Source organism: Geotrypetes seraphini, chromosome 5 (assembly GCF_902459505.1).
Source record: "Geotrypetes seraphini chromosome 5, aGeoSer1.1, whole genome shotgun sequence".
Taxonomy (NCBI): domain Eukaryota; kingdom Metazoa; phylum Chordata; class Amphibia; order Gymnophiona; family Dermophiidae; genus Geotrypetes; species Geotrypetes seraphini.
The window spans coordinates 47,767,013-47,794,506 of NC_047088.1; the positions used below are offsets into that span (position 1 = coordinate 47,767,013).

General features: G+C 45.7%; 1 protein-coding gene across 1 annotated transcript in view; it reads left to right on the plus strand.

Annotated features, from left to right (window-relative positions):
* LOC117360292 (sodium- and chloride-dependent neutral and basic amino acid transporter B(0+)-like) overlaps positions 1-27,494 on the plus strand; it is a 183,673-nt gene that overhangs the window by 88,403 nt on the left and 67,776 nt on the right. Inside the window, exons 6-7 of the mRNA XM_033943984.1 lie at positions 3,842-3,974; positions 23,884-24,024. Of these exons, the coding sequence (XP_033799875.1) occupies positions 3,842-3,974; positions 23,884-24,024 (274 nt within the window). The remainder of the gene's footprint in view (positions 1-3,841; positions 3,975-23,883; positions 24,025-27,494) is intronic.

Here is a 27,494-nt window from a genome sequence, read left to right on the forward strand (position 1 = left end):
CTCAGTGCAATTGAAGCTTTCCATCAGCCTACTGAAGGGAAACCCCTCTCTGGCCATCCGGTGGTTTCCAGGACTTTTCAATGTCAAACCTCCTCTCAAACCACCTCCTGTGGTTTGGGACCTCAATGTTGTTCTTGCTCAATTGATGAAGCCTCCATTTGAACCAATGTCTACTGCTCAGCTGAAGTATCTCACTTGGAAAGTGGTGTTTCTCATTGCCCTCACTTCTGCTCAAATAGTCAGTGAGCTTCAAGCTTTAGTTGCTGATCCACCTTTCACTGTCTTCCATCATGACAAGATAGTCCTCCGTATTCATCCTAAATTCCTCCCTAAGGTGGTATTGGAATTTCATCTCAACCCATCCATTACTCTTCCAGTGTTTTTTCCAAAGCCTCATTTTCATCCTGGAGAATCAGCTCTTCATACTCTGGACTGTAAACGTGCTTTGGCCTTTTATTTTGAACGCACCAAAGCTCACAGAACTGCTCCTCAACTTTTTGTTTCCTTTGATCCAAACAAGTTGGGACATCCTATCTCTAAGCGTACCATCTCCAACTGGATGGCTGCTTGTATTTCCTTCTGCTATGCCCAGGCTGGATTACAACTACAGGGTAGAGTCACAGCCCATAAAGTCAGAGCAATGGCAGCTTCAGTAGCTTTCCTCATATCTACACCTATTGAGGAAATTTGCAAGGCTGCTACTTGGTCCTCAGTTCATACTTTCACTTCTCACTATTGTCTGGATGTTTTCTCCAGACGGGATGGCCATTTTGGCCAGAGAGTATTACAAAACTTATTCTCTTAAATTGCTAACACTCCCACCATCCCATTCTGGTTAGCTTGCAGGTCACCCATATGTGAGAATAAGCTGCCTGTTTGTCCTTGGATAAAGCACAGTTACTTATCATAACAGGTGTTAACCAAGGACAGCAGACAGCTATTCTCACAACCCACCCACCTCCCCTGGTTAGCTTCTCTGCTATCTATCTGAACTGAGGAGACGCGCCCTGTGCTGGGTGAGAAGGCATTCGCGCATGCGAGGTGCGGCTGACTCAAAACTTCTAATATCTTTAAGCAAGTCTGCTTGCGAGGCTTCCGCATCGAGGCTCCATCGGTGATGTCACCCATATGTGAGAATAGCTGCCTGCTGTCCCTGGATAACACCTGTTACGGTAAGTAACTGTGCTATTTCTATAGTTAGCCCTGAACAGGACTGTTTTGTCCTGTTTACTGCTTTCAATATTTGATTGGCCAGCCTTTGCTCTTGCAGATAAGCTGACACCTTTCGGGCATAGAATGGACCAGCTTCACCAGATGCACGTAGGTGATAATCCTATTCCAAGATTCAGTCAATGACACAATCGACTCTTGATTCGTTGGCTTTTTTTTTTTAATATTTCCAGTAACAGCTTGCCCACAGGTTCTCAATTGGATTGAGATCTAGTGACTGAGCAGGCCAATCAGTTGTCTTCACTCCCTTCTTTCTCATCCATTCGACATGGTGCATTATCATCTTGAAAGAAGTAATCACCAGGAAACAAGTTCTCTGCTGAAGGCAACACGCGTTTCTGCGGGATTTCAATGTACTTAACTGCATTCACCTTGCTCTCTACAATATGAAGCCACAAACACCACTTGCCGCCATACATCCCCATACCATGACCTTTGTATGACACTTAACTGACAGGTTAAGGCATTCAGGCTTGAATTCTCATGGATATATGCCTACATATGTTCTGTACTGATCACCCAAGATGCAGAAAGTGCTCTCATCACTAAATAACACCTCCGACATTTCCTTTGTCCACTTGCCGTATTGCACAACCCATGCCATTCTTTGCTGCACAGTCAGTCGTGGTTTTTTACCAGCTTTACACCCTCTCAAACCAAATTCTAGGCACCTACGCCTCACTGTGCTTTTACTAACCATGGCTGAGCACTTGTCCTGCCACTCTCTCCGCTTCCTATTGCCAAGATATGTGCATCTCAATATTCGATCTTGTCTGTAACTTGTCTTTCTTGGTTAACCTGAACACTGCCTATCCTGTGTTCATCCTGTCTCCTCCTTCTGAAGCACCCTGATCAATGTACATTCCACCCTCTGTGCAATCTGCCTGCTGGAATACCCCTCACCAAGAACTACTATTTACTCCTGGCTTTCCACTGACAACTAAAATTTGGACTCCATTGCTATTGATGTTGCTGGTCAATCGGTTTGAATGATACCAGTTGCAGGAATCCCAGAAATTTATGATGATTGGCTGAAAAAATATCACTGCTGATTGGTGAATTTTGATTCAGTTTTCGCACAAACTCTTATTCCTGTTATCAAAATCATTCTGATCAATCTGATGTAACTGAATAGTCACAGCTATCAAGGAAGTACCAGAAATTGCATGGAATTTTACTTTTCAGACAAAATCATGTTCAGTTGATAGCTTAAACTATGTTGACTGAGTCTTAAATGACTAAATATTCAAATTTCACCATGTGCTGCAGGACTTTTGCATACCACTGTATGTGGCAGTAGAGTAGGGTTTTCATGGGCTTGCACTTTCCATCATAAAGGTACTGTTCAAAATGGCTTATGGACCTGGGTCTTCCTCTCTATGGTTCACTAATACACCTCACCAGGCTACTTATGACACCTGTGTGCTGATCTACTAGGCTTTCCCATACCAAGTACTGCTGTTCTAGAGACAGGTATATACTGTTTCATTCAGATCTTCATGGGGTGGGAGGGGTTTAGTGACCACTGGGGGAGTGTGGGGTCATTAATCCCTCCAGTGGTCATCTAGTCAGTTTGGGCTGATGTATGGAATAGTCTCCCAGTAGAGGTGGTGGAGACAAAGTCTGTGTCTGAATTTAAGAAAGCGTGGGACATGCCCGTGGAATCTCTTAGGGAGAGGAAGAGATAGTGGATGCTGCAGATGGGCCATTTGCCCTTTATCTGCCATCATGTTTCTATGTTTTAAAACAGGTCTATCTCTGAATGTTTAAGTTCTGTCCTGATTGTCTTAGGAAAGATTCAATTATCACCACAAGATGTCTAAGTCTATGCATGCTCAGAGCCCACCCACCTCCAACACGCCCCCTCGAACTTTGGACGAAGATTTTCTATTCTGTTTCCTGCTAATGTTATGTAATGTTCTTGACTTGGACAGTTGTACCTGTTAAAAAATGAATAAAAAAGTTTTGGAAGCAAAATGTACATTATTGAAGGAGGAGGAATTGGTTCCAATATTTTTTGTAAAGAAATACATGCTGTTTATTCAAATAGCTAGTAAAGATTAAATATGAGGACAGTTTGAAAGGTTCAATAAAAAAATAAGTTAAACAAATATTTTTTAAACAATTTGGCAAAACCTATTTTTCTACTGGGATGGAAAAACTGGACACTTGCTGGACTAAGTAGTCCTTTTACTAAGGTGCGGTAGCTGATTTAGTGTACTAAAAATTAGCACACGCTAATTACTAACGCGCACGAACGCACTCATATGATATAATGGACGCATTAGCACAAGTGACCATTTATTATTTATGTATTTATTTCGATTTCTATCCTGCCCTCCCAGTAGCTCAGAACGGGTTACAAGCGAACATTCACAATGGAAAACATTTTAGACAGTACAAGACTAATTTTTAACGCACGCTAAAACGGCTAGCGCACCTTAGTAAAAGGACCCCTATCTGTATAACTCTTGATGGAGACTCTGTTGAGAAATATAACTGTGTTTTTTAAAATATATATTAGTTGAATTTTTTTCACAAAACTTTTCAAACCACCCTCGTAGAGGTACTATATATTCTAAAGCATGTGTGTATGTGATTTTTTTTTCAGTAAAGTAACCCTCCGCCGATCCACTGGTATTCATGATACTGGTGATATTGTGTTGGATTTAGCCCTTTGTCTCCTGCTGGCATGGATAATAGTTGCAGCATCACTGATTAAAGGATTAAAATCTGCTGGAAAGGTACCTGGGGGGGGAGTATCTAGTTTCATTTAAGATTTAATTTAAAAAGTATGATTGAAAATGTTTCTTCATGTTTATAAATATTTCTTTAGGAGTCACGTGATATTCTGAGCGGAGCATGATGTGTTCTGCTCGAGCTCCGGGGCCCCGGGTTCTTTCCTAACCTGCCTAGCCTCCCTCGGCGCTTGTCCCGGTAATAAGTGGCAATAACAAGGATTGGGAGGCGAGGGCTCCAAAACTCGACCCCAAGATTGTGGCAGCTGTGATATGCAGACTATGCCTGCTAGGAATGTCCCTAGAGCAGTGCTCAAGTTAAGTTCAGGCTCCCCACAATTACCCTCTTTTAAAGCACAGTCAGTCCTTGAATGAATTTCCTTCTGTGTCCTGTAGAGGGAGTGGGAGAGCAGAACTGCAGGATTCCCATCCCCCACGGAAACCTAGAGTGATTAATAGGAAATCACTTCCTCCTGAGGGTTTGGGGCGGGGCTGCAGACTCCCTAATCTGAGAACCCAGTTCCTTGAGAGTCAGAAGCAGCAGGAACTTGGAGAGGACAGGTCACAGCGCTCAGGGCTGAGAGCTCTGAATGTCAGCCAAACTCCAGAATCTATGGACCTAATAGAGGCTGGTGAGGACATGTCTCTTGGTCTGTTGGAAGAGCCACAGGATATGGAGCTGGGAGACAATGCTGAGACAATTGCTGAATTGCCTATTGAAGCCCAGCCCATGGAGATATGCTATGTGAGAGGCAAGTGACTGACTTTGTTATACTGATTTTTTAAAGTTTGTTTTTCTAATTACTTGCCTGTGCTGGATACCTTTAAACCAGCTGAAGAGTTAAAGAAGTTTTCTTTTGGACTGTGTTTTGGGAACTTGTTTTCTTGCTGGAAGTTTTGTTACTGTCCCTGGGGAGGGAAAAGTGAACAGTTTCCCAGTCCCAGACAGTGGGGTTTTGCTGGTGTTACCTGGTGGGATTGAGGGCCGATATTGGCAGAATAAGACCACACGGTGCACGCTGTCTGGCCAGCACTCTGATGCTGGAGAAGTCAGTGCAGTTATACTGACTTGGGTAGGACTGAGGCAACCCGTAAACTTGTGTGTTTAGAGTTTTGAATTTTTTCTTTTCTTTTGTGATATCTGCTAATGGACTATGAATCAAAGTGGACTTTAGCAATAGATTTAGTTTTTGCCTGATGGTCATTAAGTCTTAGTGATATACTGAAACATCCTGACAAAGTTTCATGTTTAATTTTTACTTTGAAGAATAAAGCTCAAGTTTGTTTTTGAAAAGAACTTTCCTGGTGCGGTGGTGTCCTTAGCTAAACGCTTGGCTGTTATTTTCCTTGTGCTGCCCGCGGTGGTTTACAAGAGATTTTCTTGTACCGGTGGCCCAAGACACCTTGCCCAGAGGCTGACAGTTACAAGGATTTGTATCAGGAGTGGGATTTTTATTTTACTGCCTGACATTGTTGAAAAGGACATCAAACCAGAAAGTGAGTAAGTGCAGTGCTTGACGCTGTGTGTTGTTTTTCATTTTTGTTGCTCTTCTTCTGTGGACTGGTGCTGACCCATGGAGCACTCTGCATGAGATTGTAACTGCCAGAAACCGTGGAAGCGGAATCCAGAACCATAACCGGAGGGAGCCCAGCAGTGTTCCAGAAGTGCCAAGCCTGTTATCAATCCCAAACGCTAAGACTCATCAGTCTGTCCGGTAAGAGTACCCTGGGGACAGCTGATAGAGGATTCTGGGGTTGATAGTGCGGCTAGGAGGCGGGAGCTGGGGGCTAGTTCTCTGGGATGTGTTGAAAAAATAAAAAGAACCGCACTTGGGTTCCGTTATTTTTGTTTGCTTTCCAGGTGGCAGCATGGATTTGCAGCAGTTGTTCACCCTGTTGGCGTCGGAACGGCAGAAGCAGACAGAGGACTTGAAGGTCGTGCTCCAGGCGAACCAGGATCTCTGGCGGGTGAGCCAGGCAGAGGCCGGAAGGAGACATAAGGAGCTGGTACAAGCCATGGGGGACCAGACCAGGACATTCTCCCAGTTTCTCCAAGGGACAGTGTCTGGAGGTTCCAGCGCAGGAGTACCAGCAACTGCAGGAGCTCCGGTAGGGCTGAACCATTTTACTAACATGCAGCTTTGTAAAATGGGACCTACAGACGCACCAGATGACTTTTTAATGGCTTTCGAAAGAATGGCGGTAGCGGCTGGCTGGCCCGAGCAACAATGGGCAATGAGGCTGATTCCGTGTCTCGCTGGAGGTGCATTAGCGGCATATCAGACTCTCAGCCCTGAGTTAGCTAATAACTACCGGGCCATTAAGAACCATGTCCTCGATTACTTAGGGTACACGAGGGAACACTACCGTCAGGAGTTCAGGGGTACCCAGTTGAGGGACAAAGAGAGGCCCAAAGCACTCCTTCATAGGCTTAGGAAGCTAGTGGAAAGGTGGCTACAGCCCTGTCTCTTGGACCCACAGGCCATGCTCACTGAAATTCTATTGGAGCAGTTTTTGGAGGCTCTGTCGAAGAACCTCAGAGCCTGGATTCAGAGACAGGGAAGCCGTCCACTAGGACAAGTGATAGAGCATGCAGAAGCTTATATTGATTCCTCTACTTCCATAGGGCCTGAAGGGAGCATCCATGGGGGTAACTTTGCCCATAAGGGACCCATAACTCAGACGGGAGGTGGTCGCAAGTCTCAGGGGAGAATTCCCGAGCCTACGAGGAAAGCTCAAGACTCAGAAACAGCCTGTAACAAGTTTATATCTTGTTGGAGGTGTGGCAAGCAGGGGCATGTACAGAGCAAGTGTGGGAAAAGGACTAATTTGTTAGGGATACAATCCCTCGCTGATATTGCTAAAGGGGGGTATCAGGTGCTGGTGCAGATTAATGGACACTCTATTGTGGCTTTCCTGGATAGCGGTGCCTCTCAATCCATGATAAAAGAGCAGGTTTTGGACGCTATCCATGATGAAAGAGAGGAGGCCAGTCTAGAGGGCCCTAAGGTCTCTATTAGGTGCATTCATGGGGACGTCCATGACTATGTGACCCACTGGATGAGAGTCCAGTATGGGGACAGTGAGGAGAACCTGTTAATTGCTATGGTTCCTAGGGCACCCTATGAGATGATCTTGGGTTGAGATTGGAAAAGGTGGCCAATAGAGTGGAACCTAGAACAGGCTCTGGTTAGTACGCGGGCCCAATGTGAGAGAAAGGAAACCTCTGGGGAGACCCTGGGGGATACCTTCCCATTTCAGGGGGAACTTTTCCAGAAAGGGAAAGAGAAAGAGCCGCGTCCCTCCAAAGCACAGATGAAGTGCCAGAAATGGCAGAGGAGACAAGCCCTCGACCATGCTGCTCAGCAACAGGAAGTCCCCTCTATTCCTGAAAGGGTACTAGAGACCTTTCCCACCTTTCAGGCGGAGCAGAAAGCCGACCCATCCCTGCGGGCTGCATGGCAACAGGTGGGGACCACTTATAAACATAGAAACATAGAAAGATGACGGCAGAAAAGGGCCACAGCCCATCAAGTCTGCCCACTCTATTGACCCACCCCATTGAGTCTAAGTGCTAGTGACCTAGATCCTTAACTCGACCCTCGTAGGGATCCCACGTGGATGTCCCATTTATTCTTAAAATCGAGCACGCTGGTGGCCTTGATCACCTGCACCGGAAGTTTGTTCCAGTGATCTACCACCCTTTCCGTGAAGAAATACTTCCTGGTATCACCACTAATTTTTCCTCCTCTGAGTTTGAGCGGGTGCCCCCTTGTGACCGAGGGTCCCTTGGGAAAGAATATATCGTTTTCCACCTCGACACGACCTGTGACGTACTTAAATGTCTCAATCATGTCACTCCTTTCCCTGCGCTCCTCTAGGGTATAGAGCTGCAGTTTGCCCAGTCTTTCTTCGTATGAGAGACCCTTGAGTCCGGCGACCATCCTAGTGGCCATCCGCTGGATCGACTCAGCTCGAAGCACATCTTTCCGGTAATGTGGCCTCCAGAATTGCACACAGTATTCCAGATGAGGTCTCACCATGGTTCTGTAGAGTGGCATTATGACTTCAGGTTTGCAGCTGACGAAGCTTCTATTGATACATCCCATCATTTGCCTTGCCTTAGATGAGGCCTTCTCTACTTGTTTGGCAGCCTTCATGTCTGCACTGATGATCACCCCCAAATCCCGTTCCTCTGAAGTCCTAGCTAGCGTTTCTCCATTCAAGGAGTATGTTCTGCATGGATTTCCGCTGCCGAGATGCATGACCTTACATTTTTTAGCGTTGAAGCCCAGTTGCTATGTCGAGGACCAGTTTTCCAACGTGATCAGATCCTGCGTCATACTGTCCTTGAGGTTGCTTTCACTTACTATGTTACACAGTTTGGCGTCGTTGGCGAACAGTGCTACTTTACCCTGAAGCCCCCGGGTCAAGTCCCTTATGAATATGTTGAAAAGGGATGGTCCCAGGACTGAGCCCTGCGGCACTCCGCTAGTCACCTCCGATGTCTCAGAGAGGGTGCTGTTGACCACCACCCTCTGAAGTCTTCCACTCAGCCAATCATTGACCCATGCAGTTAGTTTCTCACCCAACCCCATCGATTTCATCTTGTTTAATAGTCTACGGTGTGGGACACTGTCGAAAGTTTTACTGAAATCCAAGTATACTATGTCCAGAGCCTCTCCTGAGTCTAGCTTTCCTGTCACCCAATCAAAGAAGCTTATAAGATTGGATTGGCATGACCTGCCTCTGGTGAATCCATGTTGACAGGGATCCCTTAGATTCCCCTCATCCAATATCATGTCTAATTTACCTTTAAGTAGAGTTTCCATGAGTTTACACACTATTGATGTGAGACTCATTGGTCTGTAGTTCGCAGCCTCTGCTCTGCAACCCTTTTTGTGCAGAGGCACGATGTTTGCTGTTTTCCAGTCCAGGGGTACTCTCCCTGTACTTAGGGAGAGATTGAAGAGCATGGCTAACGGTTTTGCCAGAATATCACATAGCTCCCTGAGCACTCTTGGATGCAAATTGTCCGGTCCCATGGCTTTGTTCACCTTGAGTCCTGACAGTTCTCTGTAAACATCAGCTGGTGTGAACTCAAAATTCTGAAATGGGTCTTCCTTGCTTTGCTTTGCTTCCAGCTGTGGCCCGTGCCCTGGTGCCTCGCAGGTAAAGACTGAGCAGAAGTAATCATTCAGTAGTTTGGCTTTTTCAGAATCTGTTTCCACATAATTCCTGTCTGGCGTTCTAAGGCGTACTATCCCGTTTGCGTTCTTTTTCCTGTCGCTAATGTACCTGAAGAAGGATTTGTCCCCTTTCTTGATGTTCTTCGCTAGAGTTTCTTCCATTCGAAGTTTGGCCTCCCTAACTGCTGTTTTGACCGCTGCAGACTTTGTCCTGTATTCAATGTTTGCTTCTTTTTCCCCCGTGCGTTTGTACGAGAGAAATGCTCTTTTCTTTTCCTTGACGAGGTACGAGACCTCATCAGTGAACCATTGGGGTTTCTTTTTTCTTTGTTGTTTAGTTACTGATTTTATGTAGCGGATAGTTGCCTCATGAAGGGTCAATTTCAAGGTTGACCACATAACCTCCACATTATCCGTTACTTCTTGAACCTGAAGCGTCTGATGGACGAAGTCTGCCATGCGTGCGAAGTCAGTGCCCCGGAAGTTGAGTACCCTTGATTTTGTTTATGATCTAGGAAAGCCTTTCCTAAGGTTAAACCATACCATGTTATGGTCACTGGTGGCTAGCGGTTCTCCCACCGAGATCTCTGAGACACTTTCCCCGTTCGTAAGTACCAAGTCCAGGATGGCCTGGGCTCTAGTGGGCTCTAGTACCAATTGTTTGAGCCGTACTCCCTTCATGGACGTCAATATCCTCCTGTTATCACAAGTTGTCACTGAGAGTGTGTTCCAGTCTACATCAGGCATGTTGAAGTCTCTCAACAGAACAACGTCCCCCCGTAAGGTGATATTCTCAATGTCTTCAATTAATTCAGCGTCCTTGTGCTCCGATTGTCTTGGAGGTCTGTACACCACACCAAGGTGCAGGCATTTTTCTCCGCCTCTGGCCAGGTTTACCCAGATGGATTCCCCAGTATACTTGACATCCGTGATCCTGGTTGTCTTGATGTTTTCGTTGATGTAAAGTGCTACCCATCCTCCTAACTTACCCTCTCTGTCTTGGCGAATCAAGTTGTATCCTGGTATAGTTATATCCCACCCGTGAGAGTCTGTGAGCCATGTTTCGGAAATTGCTACTACGTCTAGGTCTGCATTAACTATTTCTGTTTCCAATTCTAGAAATTTATTCCCTAGGCTGCGTGCGTTAACATACATCGCTCTCCACTCTTTTTGTTTATTAAGCTCATGTAGAGAGCAACCCATTTGAGTTAAAGTGTCCCCTAGCGATTCTTTTGCAGTAAGGGTACTTACCTTAGACTTAGAAGCGGAGTTTTGGTTCGCCACATCAGGATTGTTACTTATTGCTCCGGTGTAAAAGTGGGTACCCACCCCCAACTTACCTAGTTTAAAGCCCTTCGAAGTAGGTGGGCTAGTCTGTGTCCGAAGACGTTCTTAACTCTGTTGATCAGGTGGAGTCCGTCTGGTCCCTGTAGTCCCTGTAGTGCCTCTCCATGATTCAGGAATCCAAAGTTCATTTCCCGGCACCATCGTTGTACCCACTCATTTGTCTTCAGGATACGTTCTTCCCTGTCCCTTCCTCTGCCCCTAACAGGAAGAATTGAAGAGAATACTACCTGTGCTCCTGTCTGCTTCAGCCTCTTTCCCAGAGCTCCAAAGTCACTGGTTATGTCCTCCAGGGCGTTCTTGGCAGTGTCGTTCGTTCTGACTTGGGTGAGCAGCATGGGGAAGTGGTCCTGGGGCTTGAGAAGTCTATCAAGACAGGTGGTCACATCTCATATTCTGGCTCCGGGAAGACAGCAGACTTCCCTCGACTGCATATCCGGTCTGCATATTGGTCCCTCGGTGCCCCTCAACATGGAGTCCCCAATGGCTATGACTCTATGCTTCTTTTGGATGTGTTGATCCATTATTCCCGGGGATGGAGATATGTGTTGATCCTGGTCTTACTCCACGTCAGTAATCTCCTCCTGCAAGACCTGGAATCTGTTCTTCAGGTTCAGATATGGAGTCGATGTGGAGCTGCCCTGGTGAGAGAAAGAGTAAGAAGGTGAAGAGATTGTAAATGGGGGGGGGGGTCTCCTATGCTTACCTGTGGAGGAGGTCACTCACTGCCAGGAGTCAGTGTCTCCATCCATCTCCTGAACTCCAACAGTTGGTTTCTGTGGCGACGGTCGTTTAATATGAAAGTTAAACGGGGGCTATTATACTGGGTTAGTACCATGGGAGGACAAGACGACAGGGTTGAACAGTTGGTAGTGCCACAAGATTTTAGGTCCTTGGTTCTACAAATGGCACATGACCATCCCTTGGCGGGGCATAAGGGAGTGGATGCCATGGAAACACAGATTTTGCAGAGATTTTTTTGGCCTGGGTTACGCCAGGAGTTAACACAGTTCTGTGCCTCTTTCCCTACCTGCCAGAAGCTAGCTATACAAAAACCCCGTAGAGCTCCATTGATTCCCATTCCTTGGGTGGAGGAACCTTTAGGTAGATGGGCTATGGATATTGTTGGGCCGTTGCAGAAAACGCCCCGGGGTTACCAGTATATACTGGTGGTGATGGATATTGCCACCAGATTTCTGTGGGCCTTCCCTTTGAGAAAAACCTCAGGCCAGAACATTACTAAGGAGCTGGTCAGTTTATTCTGTTCAGTGGGGTTCTCGAGGGAGGTTCTCACGGATCAGGGGAGTAATTTTATTTCCCGGGAAATGGAGGCCTTCTGGCAGAGGTTTGGGATAAGGCATATAAAAACCGCAGCCTACCACCCTCAAGGGAATGGATTAGTGGAGAGATTTAATCAGTCCCTTAAGCTGATGCTCAAGAAGGTAGCATGGCAGGAGCTGACTGATTGGGACTTGATGATACCGTGGGTGTTATACGCTAGTCGGGAAAAAGTCCAAGTTTTGTTGGGTATTAGCCCCTATGAAATGCTATTTGGGCGGAAGCCTAGGGGCTTACTTGATATTTTGAAAGATAAGTGGGACCCCCCTCCTGAGTGTCGGACTAATATAATATCCTACATGGGCGATCTCAAGCAAAGATTCAAGAAGTTGGTGGAGAAGGGTAAAGCTCAGATTGAGAAAAGTCAAGTGAAGCAAAAAACTTATTATGATCAAAAAGCCCAGGACAGACAGTTGCAGGTGGGAGAACAGGTCCTTGTCTTAATTCCTACGGACCTTCATAAGTTTCTTGCTCAGTGGAAGGGTCCAGTCACCATCATACAGCAAGTGAATGAGGTAGATTATAAGGTCAAGGATGCTAAGGGGAGGGAACAAATTTACCATGTGAACCTCCTCAAGCCTTGGAGAGAGCATCAGACCTTAGCCCTCATTGCTCAACGTTGTGAGGAGGACGAATTCGGACCTCAGGTCAGAGAGTTTAATCTGACGGAGCAGGTTAATATGGGGGAGGAACTTACTCCTTTGCAGAGGAAGGGAGTAGAAGGTTTATTGGAGGAGTTTGGGGATGTTTTCTCTCCCATCCTGGGTAATACTACTCTGGTAAGCCATGATATTCAGACTCTTCCAGGGCAGGTAGTAAGGGTTAAGCCCTATCGGCTGTCCGAGGAGAAGAGGGTTCTAGTTCAGGAATTGGTGGAAGAGATGTTAGCCCTGAGGGTCATTGAACCTTCCCAGAGTCCTTGGGCAAGCCCTATCGTGATTGTGCCAAGGCAGATGGGTCACCCAGGTTCTGTATCGACTTCCGCCAATTGAATGCTATCTCACAGTTCGATGCATTTCCGATGCCCAGGGTGGAGGAATTGCTGGATAAGTTGGGGCAGTCGCAGTATCTTACAATCCTGGATCTCACAAAGGGGTATTGGCAGATCCCTTTGACACTCACTGCTAGACCTAAGACTGCTTTTGGTTCCCCTTTAGGCTTGTTCCAATTTACCAAAATGCCCTTCGGCTTGCATGGTGCTGCCTCTTTATGTCAACACTTGATGGATCAGGTCCTAAGGGGGCATCAGGAGTATGCGTCCGCCTATTTGGATGATATTGTCATTCATTTCCAAACCTGGGCTTAGCATATAGAGCAAGTACGGGTGGTCTTACAAGCATGAAGGGAGGCAGGTCTAACAATCAACCCAAAGAAATGCTGCGTGGGAAAAAAAGAAGTCAAGTATCTAGGATACTTGGTAGGAGGGAGGGTGGTAAAGCCCTTGGTAGATAAAATCCAGTGTATTCGAGAGTACCTGGAACCAGAGTCCAAGAAGCAATTACGGGGATTCCTAGGTTGGTGGGGTACTATCGGCGGTTTATTCCTCATTTTGCCACCCGTGCTGCCTCACTGACGGAAATGCTTAAGAAGAATAGGCCTGACAAATTACGTTGGGACCCCGAGGGTAGGAAGACATTGGGAGATCTCAAGACCTGTCTGTGCTCTGAACCAGTGTTGGCATCAGTGAATTTCCAACGTCCATTTGTCTTACAGACAGATGCCTCACAAACTGGTTTAGGCGCGGTTCTGAGTCAAGAGGTAGAGGGGCTAGAACATCCAGTTCTTTATTTCAGTAGGAAGTTGCAGGATAATGAAAAGCATTATGCAACGGTAGAACTGGAATGTCTAGCTGCCAAGTGGGCAATGAAGAGCCTAGAATATTATCTGGAAGGACGAGAGTTTACATTGGTCACTGACCACGCTGCGTTGAGCTGGCTTAATTCTATGAGGAATAATAATGCCCGGCTCACCAGATGATATCTGGCCCTGCAAACTTTCCGATATAAAACCATACATAGGCCTGGCCATCTTCATACTAATGCTGATGCTTTATCCCGGGTTGGGGAAAAGGACCCAGAGAGGCCTAGGTCCATCCCTAGCAGTCAGTTAAGGGGAGAGGTATGTGGTATGCAGACTATGCCTGCTAGGAATGTCCCTAGAGCAGTGCTCAAGTCAAGTTCAGGCTCCCCGCAATTACCCTCTTTTAAAGCACAATGTCAGTCCTTGAATTAATTTCCTTCTGTGTCCTGTAAAGGGAGTGGGAGAGCAGAACTGCAGGATTCCCATCCCCCACAGAAACCTAGAGTGATTAACAGGAAATCACTTCCTCCTGAGGGTTTGGGGCGGGGCTTCAGACTCCCTAATCTGAGAACCCAGTTCCTTGAGAGTCAGAAGCAGCAGGAACTTGGAGAGGACAGGTCACAGTGTTCAGGGCTGAGAGCTCTGAATGTCAGTCAAACTCCAGAGTCTATAGACCTAATAGAGGCTGGTGAGGACATGTCTCTTGGTCTGTTGGAAGAGCCACAGGATATGGAGCTGGGAGACAATGCTGAGACAATTGCTGAATTGCCTATTGAAGCCCAGCCCATGGAGATATGCTGTGTGAGAGGCAAGTGACTGACTATGTTATAATGATTTTTTAAAGTTTGTTTTTCTAATTACTTGCCTGTGCTGGATACCTTTAAACCAGCTGAAGAGTTAAAGAAGTTTTCTTTTGGACTGTGTTTTGGGAACTTGTTTTCTTGCTGGAAGTTTTGTTACTTTCCCTGGGGAGGGAAAAGTGAACAGTTTCCCAGTCCCAGACAGTGGGGTTTTGCCCGTGTTACTTGGTGGGATTGAGGGCCGATATTGGCAGAATAAGACCACATGGTGCACGCTGTCTGGCCAACACTCTGATGCTGGAGAAGTCAGTGCAGTTACACTGACTTGGGTAGGACTGAGGCAACCCGGAAACTTGTGTGTTTAGAGTTTTGAATTTTTTCTTTTCTTTTGTGATATCTGCTAATGGACTATGAATCAAAGTGGACTTTAGCAACAGATTTAGTTTTTGCCTGATGGACATTAAGTCTTAGTGATATACTGAAACATCCTGACAAAGTTTCATTTTTCATTTTTACTTTGAAGAATAAAGCTCCAGTTTGTTTTTGAAAAGAACTTTCCTGGTGCGGTAGTGTCCTTAGCTAAACGCTTGGCTGTTATTTTCCTTGTGCTGCTCGCGGCGGCTCACAAGAGATTTTCTTGTACCGGTGGCCCAAGACACCTTGCCCAGAGGCTGCCGGCTACACAGTGAACTCGGGTTCCGCGCTTCCCCTATCTGAGGCACACATCAAGGCGCTCTCCGCATCGGTAGTGTGAGCACTGGATGCCCGGTTTGAACAACTGTCGGGCCAATTAACTTCTCTGAAGACATTGTTAACTGAAACAACTCAGCGCACCGGTGAATTGGAGACATGAGTGGCGCTGGTTGAGAAATCACATACCGCGTCCGTGACGGATCTTGTCTCCCTTAAGGATCAGCTTCAACGCTAAGCCGACAAACTCGAGGACCTAGAGAACTACTCAGGGAGGGACAACCTTTGCCTGGTAGGCTTACCTGAAGCGGTCCCCGACTCCCAACTATTGTCTACCTTAGAGTCTAGGTTCCAGACAGAATTATCTCTGCCGGCTGGCATGGGGCATCTAAGACTCGATCAGGCGCACCGGCTTGGCAGATGCTCACCCGAGTCATTATTCTAAAGGTCCACAATTCTGCACACAAGGCTGAGTTAATGCAGCACTACAAGCAGAAACGCAATACTCTCAGCTATGAGGGGGCCCCAATTCGGCTTTTCCAGGACTACTCTCCTGCATTGCAAGAGCATCGGCAGTGCTTCTCAAGAGTGTGCTCTGCTCTCTTCGATCATAAGCAGCGTTTCATGTTGCTTTACCCGGCGCACTTGAAGATCTGGACGAGCGCCGGGTGGAAGAGCTTTGAAAAAGTTGAGGTGGCGCAGGCCTATCTGGACGCTCTACCTGGGGAGTCTGGTTCTTCATCAGCCCCCTGATCTTGCTGGACACGTGGCTGTTGGTAGTTGCTTTCTAGAGACTCTTTTATCGGAGCCTGGTTGCTAGCCATATTGCTGGTGGAGTGACATTTTGTGTAGCCTGAGACTTGGTCTCGGGATCACATGCTGTTTATTGTTTTTTCGAGTGTTTATGGTTTTTTGTGAGTCTGGGGGATTGCATGTTTTAGAGTGTTGAATGTTTATGGTTTGGTTTTGTGTGAGGAGCTCTTGTTTCTGCTTTTGCTGGGACACTTTTCCTTGCTTGAGCCTTGTTCCCGTGAGCGTTTGTTGTTTGTTGTTTTTTGAGTACTTGGGGACCTGGAGGGTTGGGAGTTTGAATGTTTGAGTATGATTGAGGATTGGTACCTAAAGGGGAGTGTATGTCTGAGGGGGGTGGGCAGAGGGTGCAGTGCTGGGTGCCTGATGTGGAATGGTAACCCTTGGGGATTTTCTGTGGCTTGGTACTCCCCTTCTGCGGCTGGTATTCGCAGGGATGGTAGTGGGTGAGTGAATGGGATGGTTGGTTTGGTGGTGCGTGGATGGGACAGCATTTTGGGTTGGGTTTCAGTTTCTGGGGTGGGGGGGCTAGGGACCCTGCTCACAACAATAGTGACTCCATCGCTCTGGTTCACTTAGTGGGATGGGGCAAAAGTTTGAACTGGGGAACAAAAGGGGGATTGGGTTTGGGGTTGGGTGGGAAGAGGGGAGGTTTGGGATGGGGTGGGTTGGGTTGGGTTTTGGGGTGTGGGTCGTCCTCCTATTGTTGTTGTTCTGTATGGTTTCTGGGGTTCCTGGCACTGGTTTCTGTATTTCTTCCGGGGCCTTTGGGAGTCCTTTGTGGGCCTTTCTACTGGTCAAGGTTTTCTTTTAGATTTTTCTTGTGGAACTTTCCGCTTTCCTGTCTTCTGTTGTGGATTTTTCTGGGACTTGTTGCCCTGAGGAGGCTAGGCTCTTGGGGTATTGCTTCTGTGAATTTCCTGACCTGTTGGTTACTTTCCTTCTTTTCTATGGCTGATGCCAGTACCCCATTTAGGCTCACCTCTTGGAATGTTGGGGGTATCACATTGCCAATTAAACGGTCCAAAATTTTGGCAGCTCTTCACCGTCATCACTCTGATATAGCCTGCTTGCAGGAGACTCACCTGACGGGTGAGGAGCATCTTAAGTTGCGTCATTCGTGGGTGGGAGAGGTTCACTTTGACTCCTTTTCCGAATGTCATGGTGGTAAGGAGATCTTCGCCCTTGGGGGTTCAGGTCCTCGAGAAGTCATTGGACGGTCGCTATTTACTTTTGCGCATCCTGTTGGAGTACCGGAGTTATTTGTTGTTGGTGGTCTATGGACCTAACTCATCTGAATCCACCTTATTACAAAGTCTGGTTGCCCTTCATGCTCATATTTCTGGTGATTCCCTGCTCCTGGTGAATGACTTTAATTTTGGTCCGTGATCCAGACTGTGATAGTCTGGTACTTTGTCCTCTTCCTTGGGGGCCCAGGGCCACCTGCTTGCTGATTTTTGTGACACCCTCTCTATGGTTGACCCTTGGCGTCTTTTACACCCTGAGGTTCAAGACTATACTCATCTTTCTCGTGCGCATAACACTTGGTCTCAGATCGACTATATTTTTGTCTCTCCAGTTTTGTTTTTTTCGGTATCCTTGGTGGAGATTGGCCCACTGAGTATCTCTGATCACACTCCAATTTGGATTGACATTCCTTTGGATCCTGCCTACGCCTGCTCTCCCACTTGGCGCTGCCCCTTTTATCTTGCATAAGATGTTGAGTTTCAGACCTTTCTGCAGATTCAATGGGAGTATTATCTTACCCATAATGCACAACATCAGGAAAATCCTATATTATTCTGGGAAGCTGCCAAGACTATGATTAGGGGCCATATTATTTCTTTTCTTTGCGCCAGACAAAAATGTATTAATCGTGGTATTATATCCTTGGAACGAGCCCTTAGAGTTGCTAAGTGAACCTTTCATTCTGCTCCCTCTGAGACAACCCAGGAGCAGTATCTGTCTGCCCAAGCAGCTCTTAACTCTCTGCTCCATTGTCGCTCTCAGAAGTGGGTGGCTTATCATAAACACTGCTTTTACAGGTTTAGTAATCGGCCCGGGCGTTTGTTGGCGCGCTTTGTGGATGCTAAGACGGGTAGTAAACCGATTCTGGCGTTTAGGACTCCCGGGGGGGGAGGAGTTGGGTGTCTAGAACAACAGAGGTGTCCGAGACCCTTTCTAATTTCTTTGCTTGTTTGTATACTGCCCCCGATGATGCCTCTGAGGAGCTTATGACGGATTATCTGCAATCGTCGGGGATGCCTCGTCTTCCTGAGGAAGTTGTGACTAGTCTTAATAGTTCCTTCCAGGCGTTGGAACTGCAGACGGCCATTAAGTCTCTCCGCACGGGAAAGGCCCCTGGCCAGGATGGCTTCTCGGGTGAATTATATCGTATTCTCTCTCATCATCTCTGTGGCCCTTTATTAGATTACTATAATACTGCTACAGCTAGTGGATCTTTTCCCCGTTATGCTAACGAGGCCCTTATCATTTTATTGTTGAAGCCGGGTAAAGTGGCTAATGACCCTGATTCCTATCGCCCGATCTCATTGATCAATGTCAACCATAAACTGTTTTCCTGTATGTTGGCCAATCGGCTTGCTCCTCATCTTCCCTCAGTTATTCATGCAGACCAAGTAGGGTTTGTCCGAGGCCGCTAGTTGGTTTGTAATGTGCGTAAGGTTCTTTTTGCATTGACGCATTGTCACTCTTTCCAGATTCCTGCTCTGTTTGTTAGTTTGGATGCCTCTAAAGCCTTTGATAGTGTTCATTGGTCTTTCTTGTTTCGTACGCTTGAGTATGTTGGGCTTGGCGTGGGGGGGGGGGTGCTTATCTTCAGGCGGTGCAATCTTTATATTCTAATCCTCAGGTTTCTCTGTTGGTTAATGGAAGCCACACAGACTCATTTCCTATTTTCCTGGGTACCTGACAGGGTTATCCTCTTTCTCCCCTACTCTTCTTACTTTCATTGGAACCTTTGCTTTGTACACTTCGCCTATTTGCTGAAGTACGGGGCCTTCAGGTGGCGGGGATGGACTTGAAGATGTTGGCTTTTGCTGATGATATGTTTTTGATTCTCACGGACCCCTAGGTTTCCTTGCTGCTTGCGTTAGATCTTATCTCTGAATTTGGCTTTTATTCTGGCCTTTCCTTGAATTTGGATAAATCTGTGGCTATGCCCTCCTGTCCTGAGGTCTGCGCCGCCTGGAATGGTTGGTTTCCCCTGCGGTGGGCAGAGATTGAGTTGACATATTTGGGGGTCTGTATTCCATTCGACTTTTGTTTATATTCTCTGAATGTGGAACCCTTATTTCAGACTCTTGGAAATCAATTGCAGTTATAGAAGGGTCTCCCGCTCTCACTTTTGGGCCAGGTGAGCCTCTGCAATATACTTATTGTTCTGAGATGGTTGTACATCTTTCAGGTTCTCCCTCTCTATCTGTCCTCCAAGAATGAAAAGAGGCTCGAGCGGCTGGTTCAACAGTTTCTTTGGGTGGGCAAATGTGCTCGCATACCATATTTGCGGGTGGTCTTCCCTTGGTATAGGGGAGGCTTAGGTCTGTTAAATCTTCATTTTCTGACAATCGGGTGCGGTATGCAACATATTAATCACCTTATTTGTGGTACCTCCACTTTTACTAACACCTCCCTAGAATTTTCCTGCTTTACTACTCATTTTAGTGCATTTATTCACTCTACCCTTTCTTCCAAACAGGGGTCTCTCATCAGTGCCCTGTTGCCCAACCCTCTGTGGCGGGTCTGGCACTGGGTATGTAAATTTAATTCACTTAGCCCCACTATTTCCCCCTTTTTGCCTCTCCGACTTAATGTGAATTTTCTGTCTGGGGTGGATGGGGCGAGTTTTGTTAGATGGGAAGCAGGGGGGATTCATTTCTTGTTTCATTTGGTGGATGATGAGAGCAAGATCAAACCTTTTGCCCAATTGTGTGAGGAATTTGCCCTTCCTCCTTCCAATGGCTTTGCCTATATGCAAATCCATCATTACATTTCTTCTTTATCCTGTTGCCACCTTACGGCGTCCTGTCTTGAGCTGTTGTCTACCGCATTTACATTTGGTTCACAACTGCCTGTTCCTCTGAAATTCCACCATAGGCATCTAAAAGATGAGTCCCCCATGCTTGACTTTGTTCACTTATGTGATGCTTGGGTTAGAGATCTTAATGTTGAATTGCCTGAAGATGTGATTTCCAAAGCAATTAAAAAACTGCCAGCTTTTGGTAAATATACTGTATTCTGGGAACAACATTATAAATTGGTTCTCCGCTTGTACATCTCTCCTAAGCGGGCCCATCTGGCTGGGCTTCGCTCCTCTGCTGCTTGCCATCGCTGTAACGCCTCTGAAGCTGGTTTGGGTCATATGTTCTGGACTTGCCTTTCTATTTAATCCTTTTGGGACACTATTTTTCTCTTTGTCAACAATACCTGGAACATTACCATTCAGCGTTCTCTGCTGGTGTTGTTTGGTGCATCCCCTCATTACTATCCTCGTTGACCTGGAGCGGCAGCATTTATCCGATGGACTGTGTTGACAAAGCTTTGAAGTGTATTCTGATTAAGTGGCTGGAGGTGGAGGCCCCCGACTATTTCTGCTGGCGTTGCCGCCTGATCACACTTCTAATGTGGGAGCACAGAGGAGTGCAGGACATTTCCTCCTCACCGGGAAGGGCCTTTCAACGCATCTGGGAACCCTTTTGGAATACGATGTCATCAGTGGCTCATAGTCACATATTGAACTGTTAAATGTGTTGAGCACCTTTCTTTGGGCTTGTGGGAAGACTGGGGGATAGGGGTGGGGGGATGTTTTTTTTGGGGGGGGGCTGGAGCAATTTCACTTTTGGTGAAAATATGAGCTGGCTTGCTGTATCTCTGTATACTTGCCCTGTTGATCTTGTTAATAAGCTCAATAAAATATATTTGACAATAAATAATTCTTTATAAATGTTTGAAATGTAGCAATCCACTGCATTTATTGTTGCCATTCTTATTTGTTAAACAGCAAACAAAATCTCCCCTCAGAACACCATGGGAAACTTTTCTCCAAAACAAGGCATCTAAGATGTGCACTAATCGATTTAGCATTTAGCACGCGCTAAATCAGTTAGTGCTCCTTAGTAAAAGGACCCCTATATGAGAGGAGGTATCAATGAATGAGAATTCTCATCAGCACCTTTTTTTTTTTTTTTTTTTAAGAGAAACAAGAGCCTGTAAAGACTCAGTTGTCACTATTAGTTCATATCATTCCGCTTCCCTTTTTTTTTTTTTACAAATGTGCATATATAAACATTGAAAATTAAATAAGAATAGAACATTGTCCCTAATGAAAATTGCTAAAACTAGCTGATGTCACTGTTTTTGTATCTAATAAAATTTCCTAATATGTGTAAGAGCCTAACACATGTAATTATATAACAGTGCATATACAGTACATATGGGGTGCCTATGTGCCACCTATTCTAGGTACCTATTTTCCTTTATACAATACTAGCATAACCAAGTGGGGTAAATTTTCCCAATTTTTATAGGTATCTTCAAGCCTATATTTTACGCCAGGGTATGTATTGGGTCCTCCCAGAGCTCATAGACAATACCCCAGACTGGCTATGGTTGGAATGGCAACTCATGTTTCCTCTGCGTTTATGTTATGTTCTCAGTATTACAATACCTAGAATATATAATGAAAACAGAATATTAATGGATACATGGAAAACATTATGATATGTTAATAATTTAACACCTGTTCCAATACATAAATCAATGAATGAGACTATATGGCTAAACTCTAAGATTCAAATTGGCGGATTTAAGGTCATCTGGAAGCATTGGATGATTGCAGGGATACGTATTTTGGACGATGTTATTTCAAATGGTAAACTGCTTGATTTTTCACAGTTGCAATATAAATATGGCCTTAATAAATTGCAAAGTTTTAGATGGATGCAACTGAAGCAGGCCATTCAGGCGGGGTTCCTTGAATGGAAAACTCTTAACAATCAATATAGTTTTGAGTTCTTATGCTTTCAGGTAGACTTCCTGGGACACCATGCCGCACAATGGTATAAATTGATAAATGGATTAGTTAAAAAGAAGCCTAAAACTGGTCTTAGAGATATTTGGAGCATTGAGATTAAGCATCAAATTACTGCATCTCAATGGCCACGAATTTGGTCTTGGAGGATGAGATGTACAGTGTCTGCATCTATGAGACAAACTTGTTTTTTTCTTCTACATAGAGCTTTTTTGACCCCAGTTAGATTACAAAAGTTGAATAGCTCTAAGTCTAATAGATGCTGGCATTGTAATCTCGAAGTAGGGACTCTAGATCATTTATTATTCTATTGTCCTTTTATTTTAGCCTTTTGGAAATCAATTTGGGGCCAAATAAATTGTTTATTGGAGAATCCTGTGGCTCTATCTTTTGATACAATTCTATTTGGTATGACAATGAGGACACAGAGCCAAATTTCATTAAAAAATAACAAGATTTTATTGATTATGACAGGGGTCGACATTCAACATATCACATCTAATTGGAAAAATTGGAGTAGACTCAATTACTGTTTCTGGTGGAACTCGTGTCAAATTTATAAAATGGAAAGAACAATTGCGATTACAAAATGGAAATTATAATAAATTTAAAGAGATCTGGGGGCCATTGACAAAATATTGCAATGAATAAATACCATTTTTCCATTTAAGTACAAGTGCGGATGGAGGGTAGGGGAAGGGGTGTCTGAATTTGATTAAATTTTAGTTCATTGGACAAGAATTTTTATATGATATATTTGAATGGATATAGTGTGGGAGAGGTGGGAGGGAAGGGATTAAATCTTATGTATTAAAGTTGAAATGATAAGAAATTCAAGTGATGTATACAATTCAATATGTCAATTATTTATGCACTTGATGTAAGAGATAAAATGAATAAAGAATTAAAAAAAAACCCCAATATCAGTATGAAATATGAGAACAAGAGAACAATAATTCTGAATAAACATCAACCAACCCTAAACTGTTTGCAATATGGATTCAAATAAAAAGAAGGGAGGTTAAGAAATGAAGAGATCAGGTAGAGTAAGAGGGGGAAGGGAGGGAAGGAGAAGAGGAAGAAGAAGAGAGAGCACTGTAGATAAAGTTTTAGAGAATTCCATATATTTTGAAACTGGAAATATTTGTTGGATTTTTTTTAGCTAAATAAGCCTCAAATCGATACATGTTTGGCATACTAAATCCCACCATTGAGAATGAGAGGCTTTGGAAAGATTCTGCCAAGAACTGAGTAGAATCTTTAGGGCTAGAGCAAGCAGAATGTAAAAAAGAGAAGCATCATATGTGGAGAAGTTAAAGAAGGATGCAGATGATTTTAACAACAACATATGACAGGACAATCCTACATCTATGTGAAATAAGGAGAATAATGTATTCCACACAGAGGTCCAGTATGTTTGTATTGCAGGGTAATAAAAAAGAAGGTATTTCAAAGATCCAACGTCAGTATGGCAAGTCCAACAGGAACTGGAGAAGGAGGGATTAATTCTATTAGATTTGATAAGAGTCCATTGGGCTCCATGAAGGAGAAAATAAAGACTCTGTGTAAGAGAAGCTGATCTAGAGGTGTGAAAGGTAAATTTCAGTATAGAATCCCAAGTGGAATCCGAAATGGATATGCCAATATCTTCCTCCCAATAATTTTTCCGGATGGATGCAGAGGTAAAATGAATTTGTTTGAATAGTTTATAAAATTGTAATGCAATATGACCTAAGGCTAAAAATTTTTGCTCTCTTTGTGCTAGATAATGTAGATCTTGTACTGCAATGGCTATTATTGTAAGAAGAATATTGGAGAGAATATAAATGAGGGGGGAGGTTGTTGTCTTGGAAATAACATTCAACGCAGTGACATGTCTTCTGCACTGTTGACAGGTGGTGTATTTTACAGCTACCTTTCCATATATTGTGCTGGTCATTCTTTTAGCAGAAAGTATTACCCTAGAAGGAGCTTGGGATGGCATTAACTATTATATTGGAAAAGAGTCAGATATTACAAAATTGAAAGATGCAGAGGTAAGTGTCCTAAGATGTTGGGAAACAAATTAAATAAATATTTTTCCTTCTTTGCACTAGAAATTGTAAACTAGTTTCAATGTTGAGCAAATGCATTGTAAAATCAAAAATAATTGTTATCAATGACCAGAGTTGACAATAAATTTTAAACTAATTTTAAAGCATTTATGTTTAAAGATGCGTTTGATATATAAATAATTTCAAACATTAGCAATTCAAGACTATTTTCTTTTTCCCCTCTCCTTTGTGTTTCCCTTTATTTTTTTTTCTTTTGTAGTATACCCCCAACCTTTAATTAAACCGTAATAGCAGTTTTTAGCGCATAGAGATTTAAAGGACTTCGGGATCTTTGCTGTGTGGTGGCCACTAGCTCAGCTTTGTTAAAGGGGATGCAGGTTAAACTCTTAAATTTAAGAGTAGAAAAAGTGAATGGCAATGGGGCGGGTTTGAGATGGGAAAAAAGTTAGGAGTTTGACACTGATTTTCCGTGCTAGTCTTATCTTGGCTTATCTGTGAGGCAGCTAAAACTGATAGGGCCTGATTCTCCAAAGTGCGTCCCGATTTTAGGCAGCTGTAGGCGTCCTACAGCTGTCTAATCAGCCAAACGGGATGCACGTTTTTTTAAAAAATGCTCCCCAGGCAGGCCGCCTATATTGAAGGCGCCTCCGGGAGCCTAGGGAGACCCGCAAGATGCCTAAGCTCGCCTAAGGGCCTTAGGCGAACCTAGGCGGCCCTACGTGTCTCCCTAGTAGAGGAAGAAACGCTTAAAATGTAGGCCAGCAAAATGCTGGTCTACATTGTAAGTAGACGCGGCCGCTATACTTATTGCGGCAAGTGATCTCTCTGCCGCTATAATTATAGCGGGCCGTGGCCTGTCCGATCGCTGGCAGGAGGGTGCCCAAAAGATGCCCCCCGACACTACCGACCGCCCCCCCGACACTACCAACCGCACCCCCGACATTACCGATCTCCCTCCCACCCCGACACAACGATCGCTGGCAGGAGGGTGCCCAATCCCTCCTGCCCGAAGACGCACCCTCCCCCCCTGACAATATCGATCACTGGCAGGAGGGTGCCCAATCCCTCCTGCCCGAAGACGCACCCCCCCCCCCCCGACAATATCGATCGCTGGCAGGAGGGTGTCCAATCCCTCCTGCCCGAAGACGCACCCTCCCCCCCGGCGCTAACAACCCCCAAACCTCCACTCCACCAAACTAACCTTTTCTTAAGGCCAGACGGGTCTTGCCCGTCCAGCCGGCAGGCCCACCTCGTCGAAATGAGGCGGGCCCGCCCCTTCCCGGCCCATCCCGCCGAAGCCCAAGGTCTGATTGGCCCAGGCTCTAGAAGCCTGGACCAATCAGGCCTTAGGCATAGCGGGTCCGCCCATACCCACTTAATCTAAGGCCTGATTGGCCAATCAGGCCTTAGACTTAGTGGGGATGGGCAGACCCGCTATGCCTAAGGCCTGATTGGTCCAGGCTTCTAGAGCCTGGGCCAATCAGGCCTTAGGCTTCGGCGGGATGGGCCGGGAAGGGGCAGGCCCGCCTCATTTCGACGAGGCTTGCCTGCCGGCTGGACGTGCAAGACCCATCTCGCTGGAAGAAAAGGTTAGTTTGGTGGGGTGGAGGTTTGGGGTTGTTAGCGCCGGGGGGGGGAGTGTGCATCTTCGGGCAGGAGGGATTGGGCACCCTCCTGCAGCGATCGATATTGTCAGGGGGTGGAGGGTGCGTCTTCGGGCAGGAGGGATTGGGCACCCTCCTGCCAGCGATCGATATTGTCGGGGGGGAGGTGCGTCTTCGGACAGGAGGGATTGGGCACCCTCCTGCCAGCGATCAATATTGTCGGGGGGGGGGGGCATCTTCTGGCAGGAGGGTTTGGGTACCCTCCTGCCAGCGATCGGTAGTGTCGGGGTGGGAGGGAGATCGGTAATGTCGGGGGAGGGGGCGGTCGGTAGTGTCGGGGGGGCATCTTCTGGCAGGAGGGTTTGGGCACCCTCCTGCCAGCGATCGGACAGCGGGCCGTGGCCGCTATACTTATAGCAGCAGAGAGATCCCTTGCCGCGATAAGTGTAGCGGGCCGTGTCTAATCTAACCCGATTCTGTAACCAGCGTCTTTAACATGGACGCTGGTTACAGAATCGGGGTTTAGTGTAGGCCGATTCTGAATAGGACACCTCTCCCGGGCGTCCTATACAGAATCAGGGCCACAGTGTCTAGAGACAGTATATTCCATTGTATAGGGCCAAGGGAATGGAATAATCTTCCTGAGTATATTCGATTGCAGAAGAATATACAGAACTTTAAAAAACTGTTGAAGCGGCACCTTTTCTACCAGAGGAAATATAAGGTTATTAATGAAAAGGAGAAGATGACAATAAGATGTTGATCGCCTATGTATTTTATGGTTTGCACTTCTTGTTTTGTATAATGGGAGTATTTATTGTTGATGTTGTATGTAATGTTTGATGTAATGTTATAGTTCTGTATGTAAGTTTGTAACCAGGCCTGGGTAAGGGTGGGATATAAATGAATAAACAAACAAATGAATGGGTGACCTAAATAAGTTATAAGAATCACTTTAAAAATAAGAACATAAGAATTGCCGCTGCTGGATCAGACCAGTGATCTATCACAGTGTTTTTCAACCTTTTTATACCTATGGACCGGCAGAAATAAAAGAATTATTCTGTGGACCGGCATCGGTCCGTGGATAGGTGGTTGAAGAACACTGGGCAAAGTCGTGGGCCATGCCCCGCCCATCTCTACCCAATATCCACCCCATACCCCGCCCCCATAATAATACTAATTGTACCTTGCACGTCCCGTTCCTCATCTAGAAGCCTTCCCTCTGATGTTGCAACGTCAGAGAGAAGGCTTCCGGTTCAGGCGCAGGATGCCCATAGAAGCTTCTGTCCGTGGCTTTGTGCACTGAATCAGTTAGGAAGAGGAGCTGGCTCGAAGATAACGCCGCATCGATCGCCATGGACTGGCAGTTGAAGAACACTGTTTTGGGCCTGATGCACGTGCTGGCCCTGTGGACCGGCAGGAAATTTCTGTGGACCGGCACCGGTCCATGGACCGGTTGCTGAAGAACACTGGTCTATCACACCCAGCAGTCCCCAGGACAAAAACCAGCGCCCTTACTGAGACCAGCCCTACCTGTGTACGCTCCGGTTGAGCAGGAACTTGTCTTAACATTGTCTTGAATCCCTGGAGGGTGTTTTCCCCTATAACAGACTCCGGAAGAGCGTTCCAGTTATCTACCACTCTCTGGGTGAGGAAGAACTTCCTTACATTTGTACGGAATCTATCCCCTTTTAACTTTAGAGAGTGCTCTCTCGTTCTCCCTACCTTGAAGAGGGTGAACAATCTGTCTTTATCTACTAAGACTATTCCCTTCAGTATCTTAAATGTTTCTATCATGTCCCCTCTCAGTCTCCTCTTTTCAAGGGAGAAGAGGCCCAGTTTCTC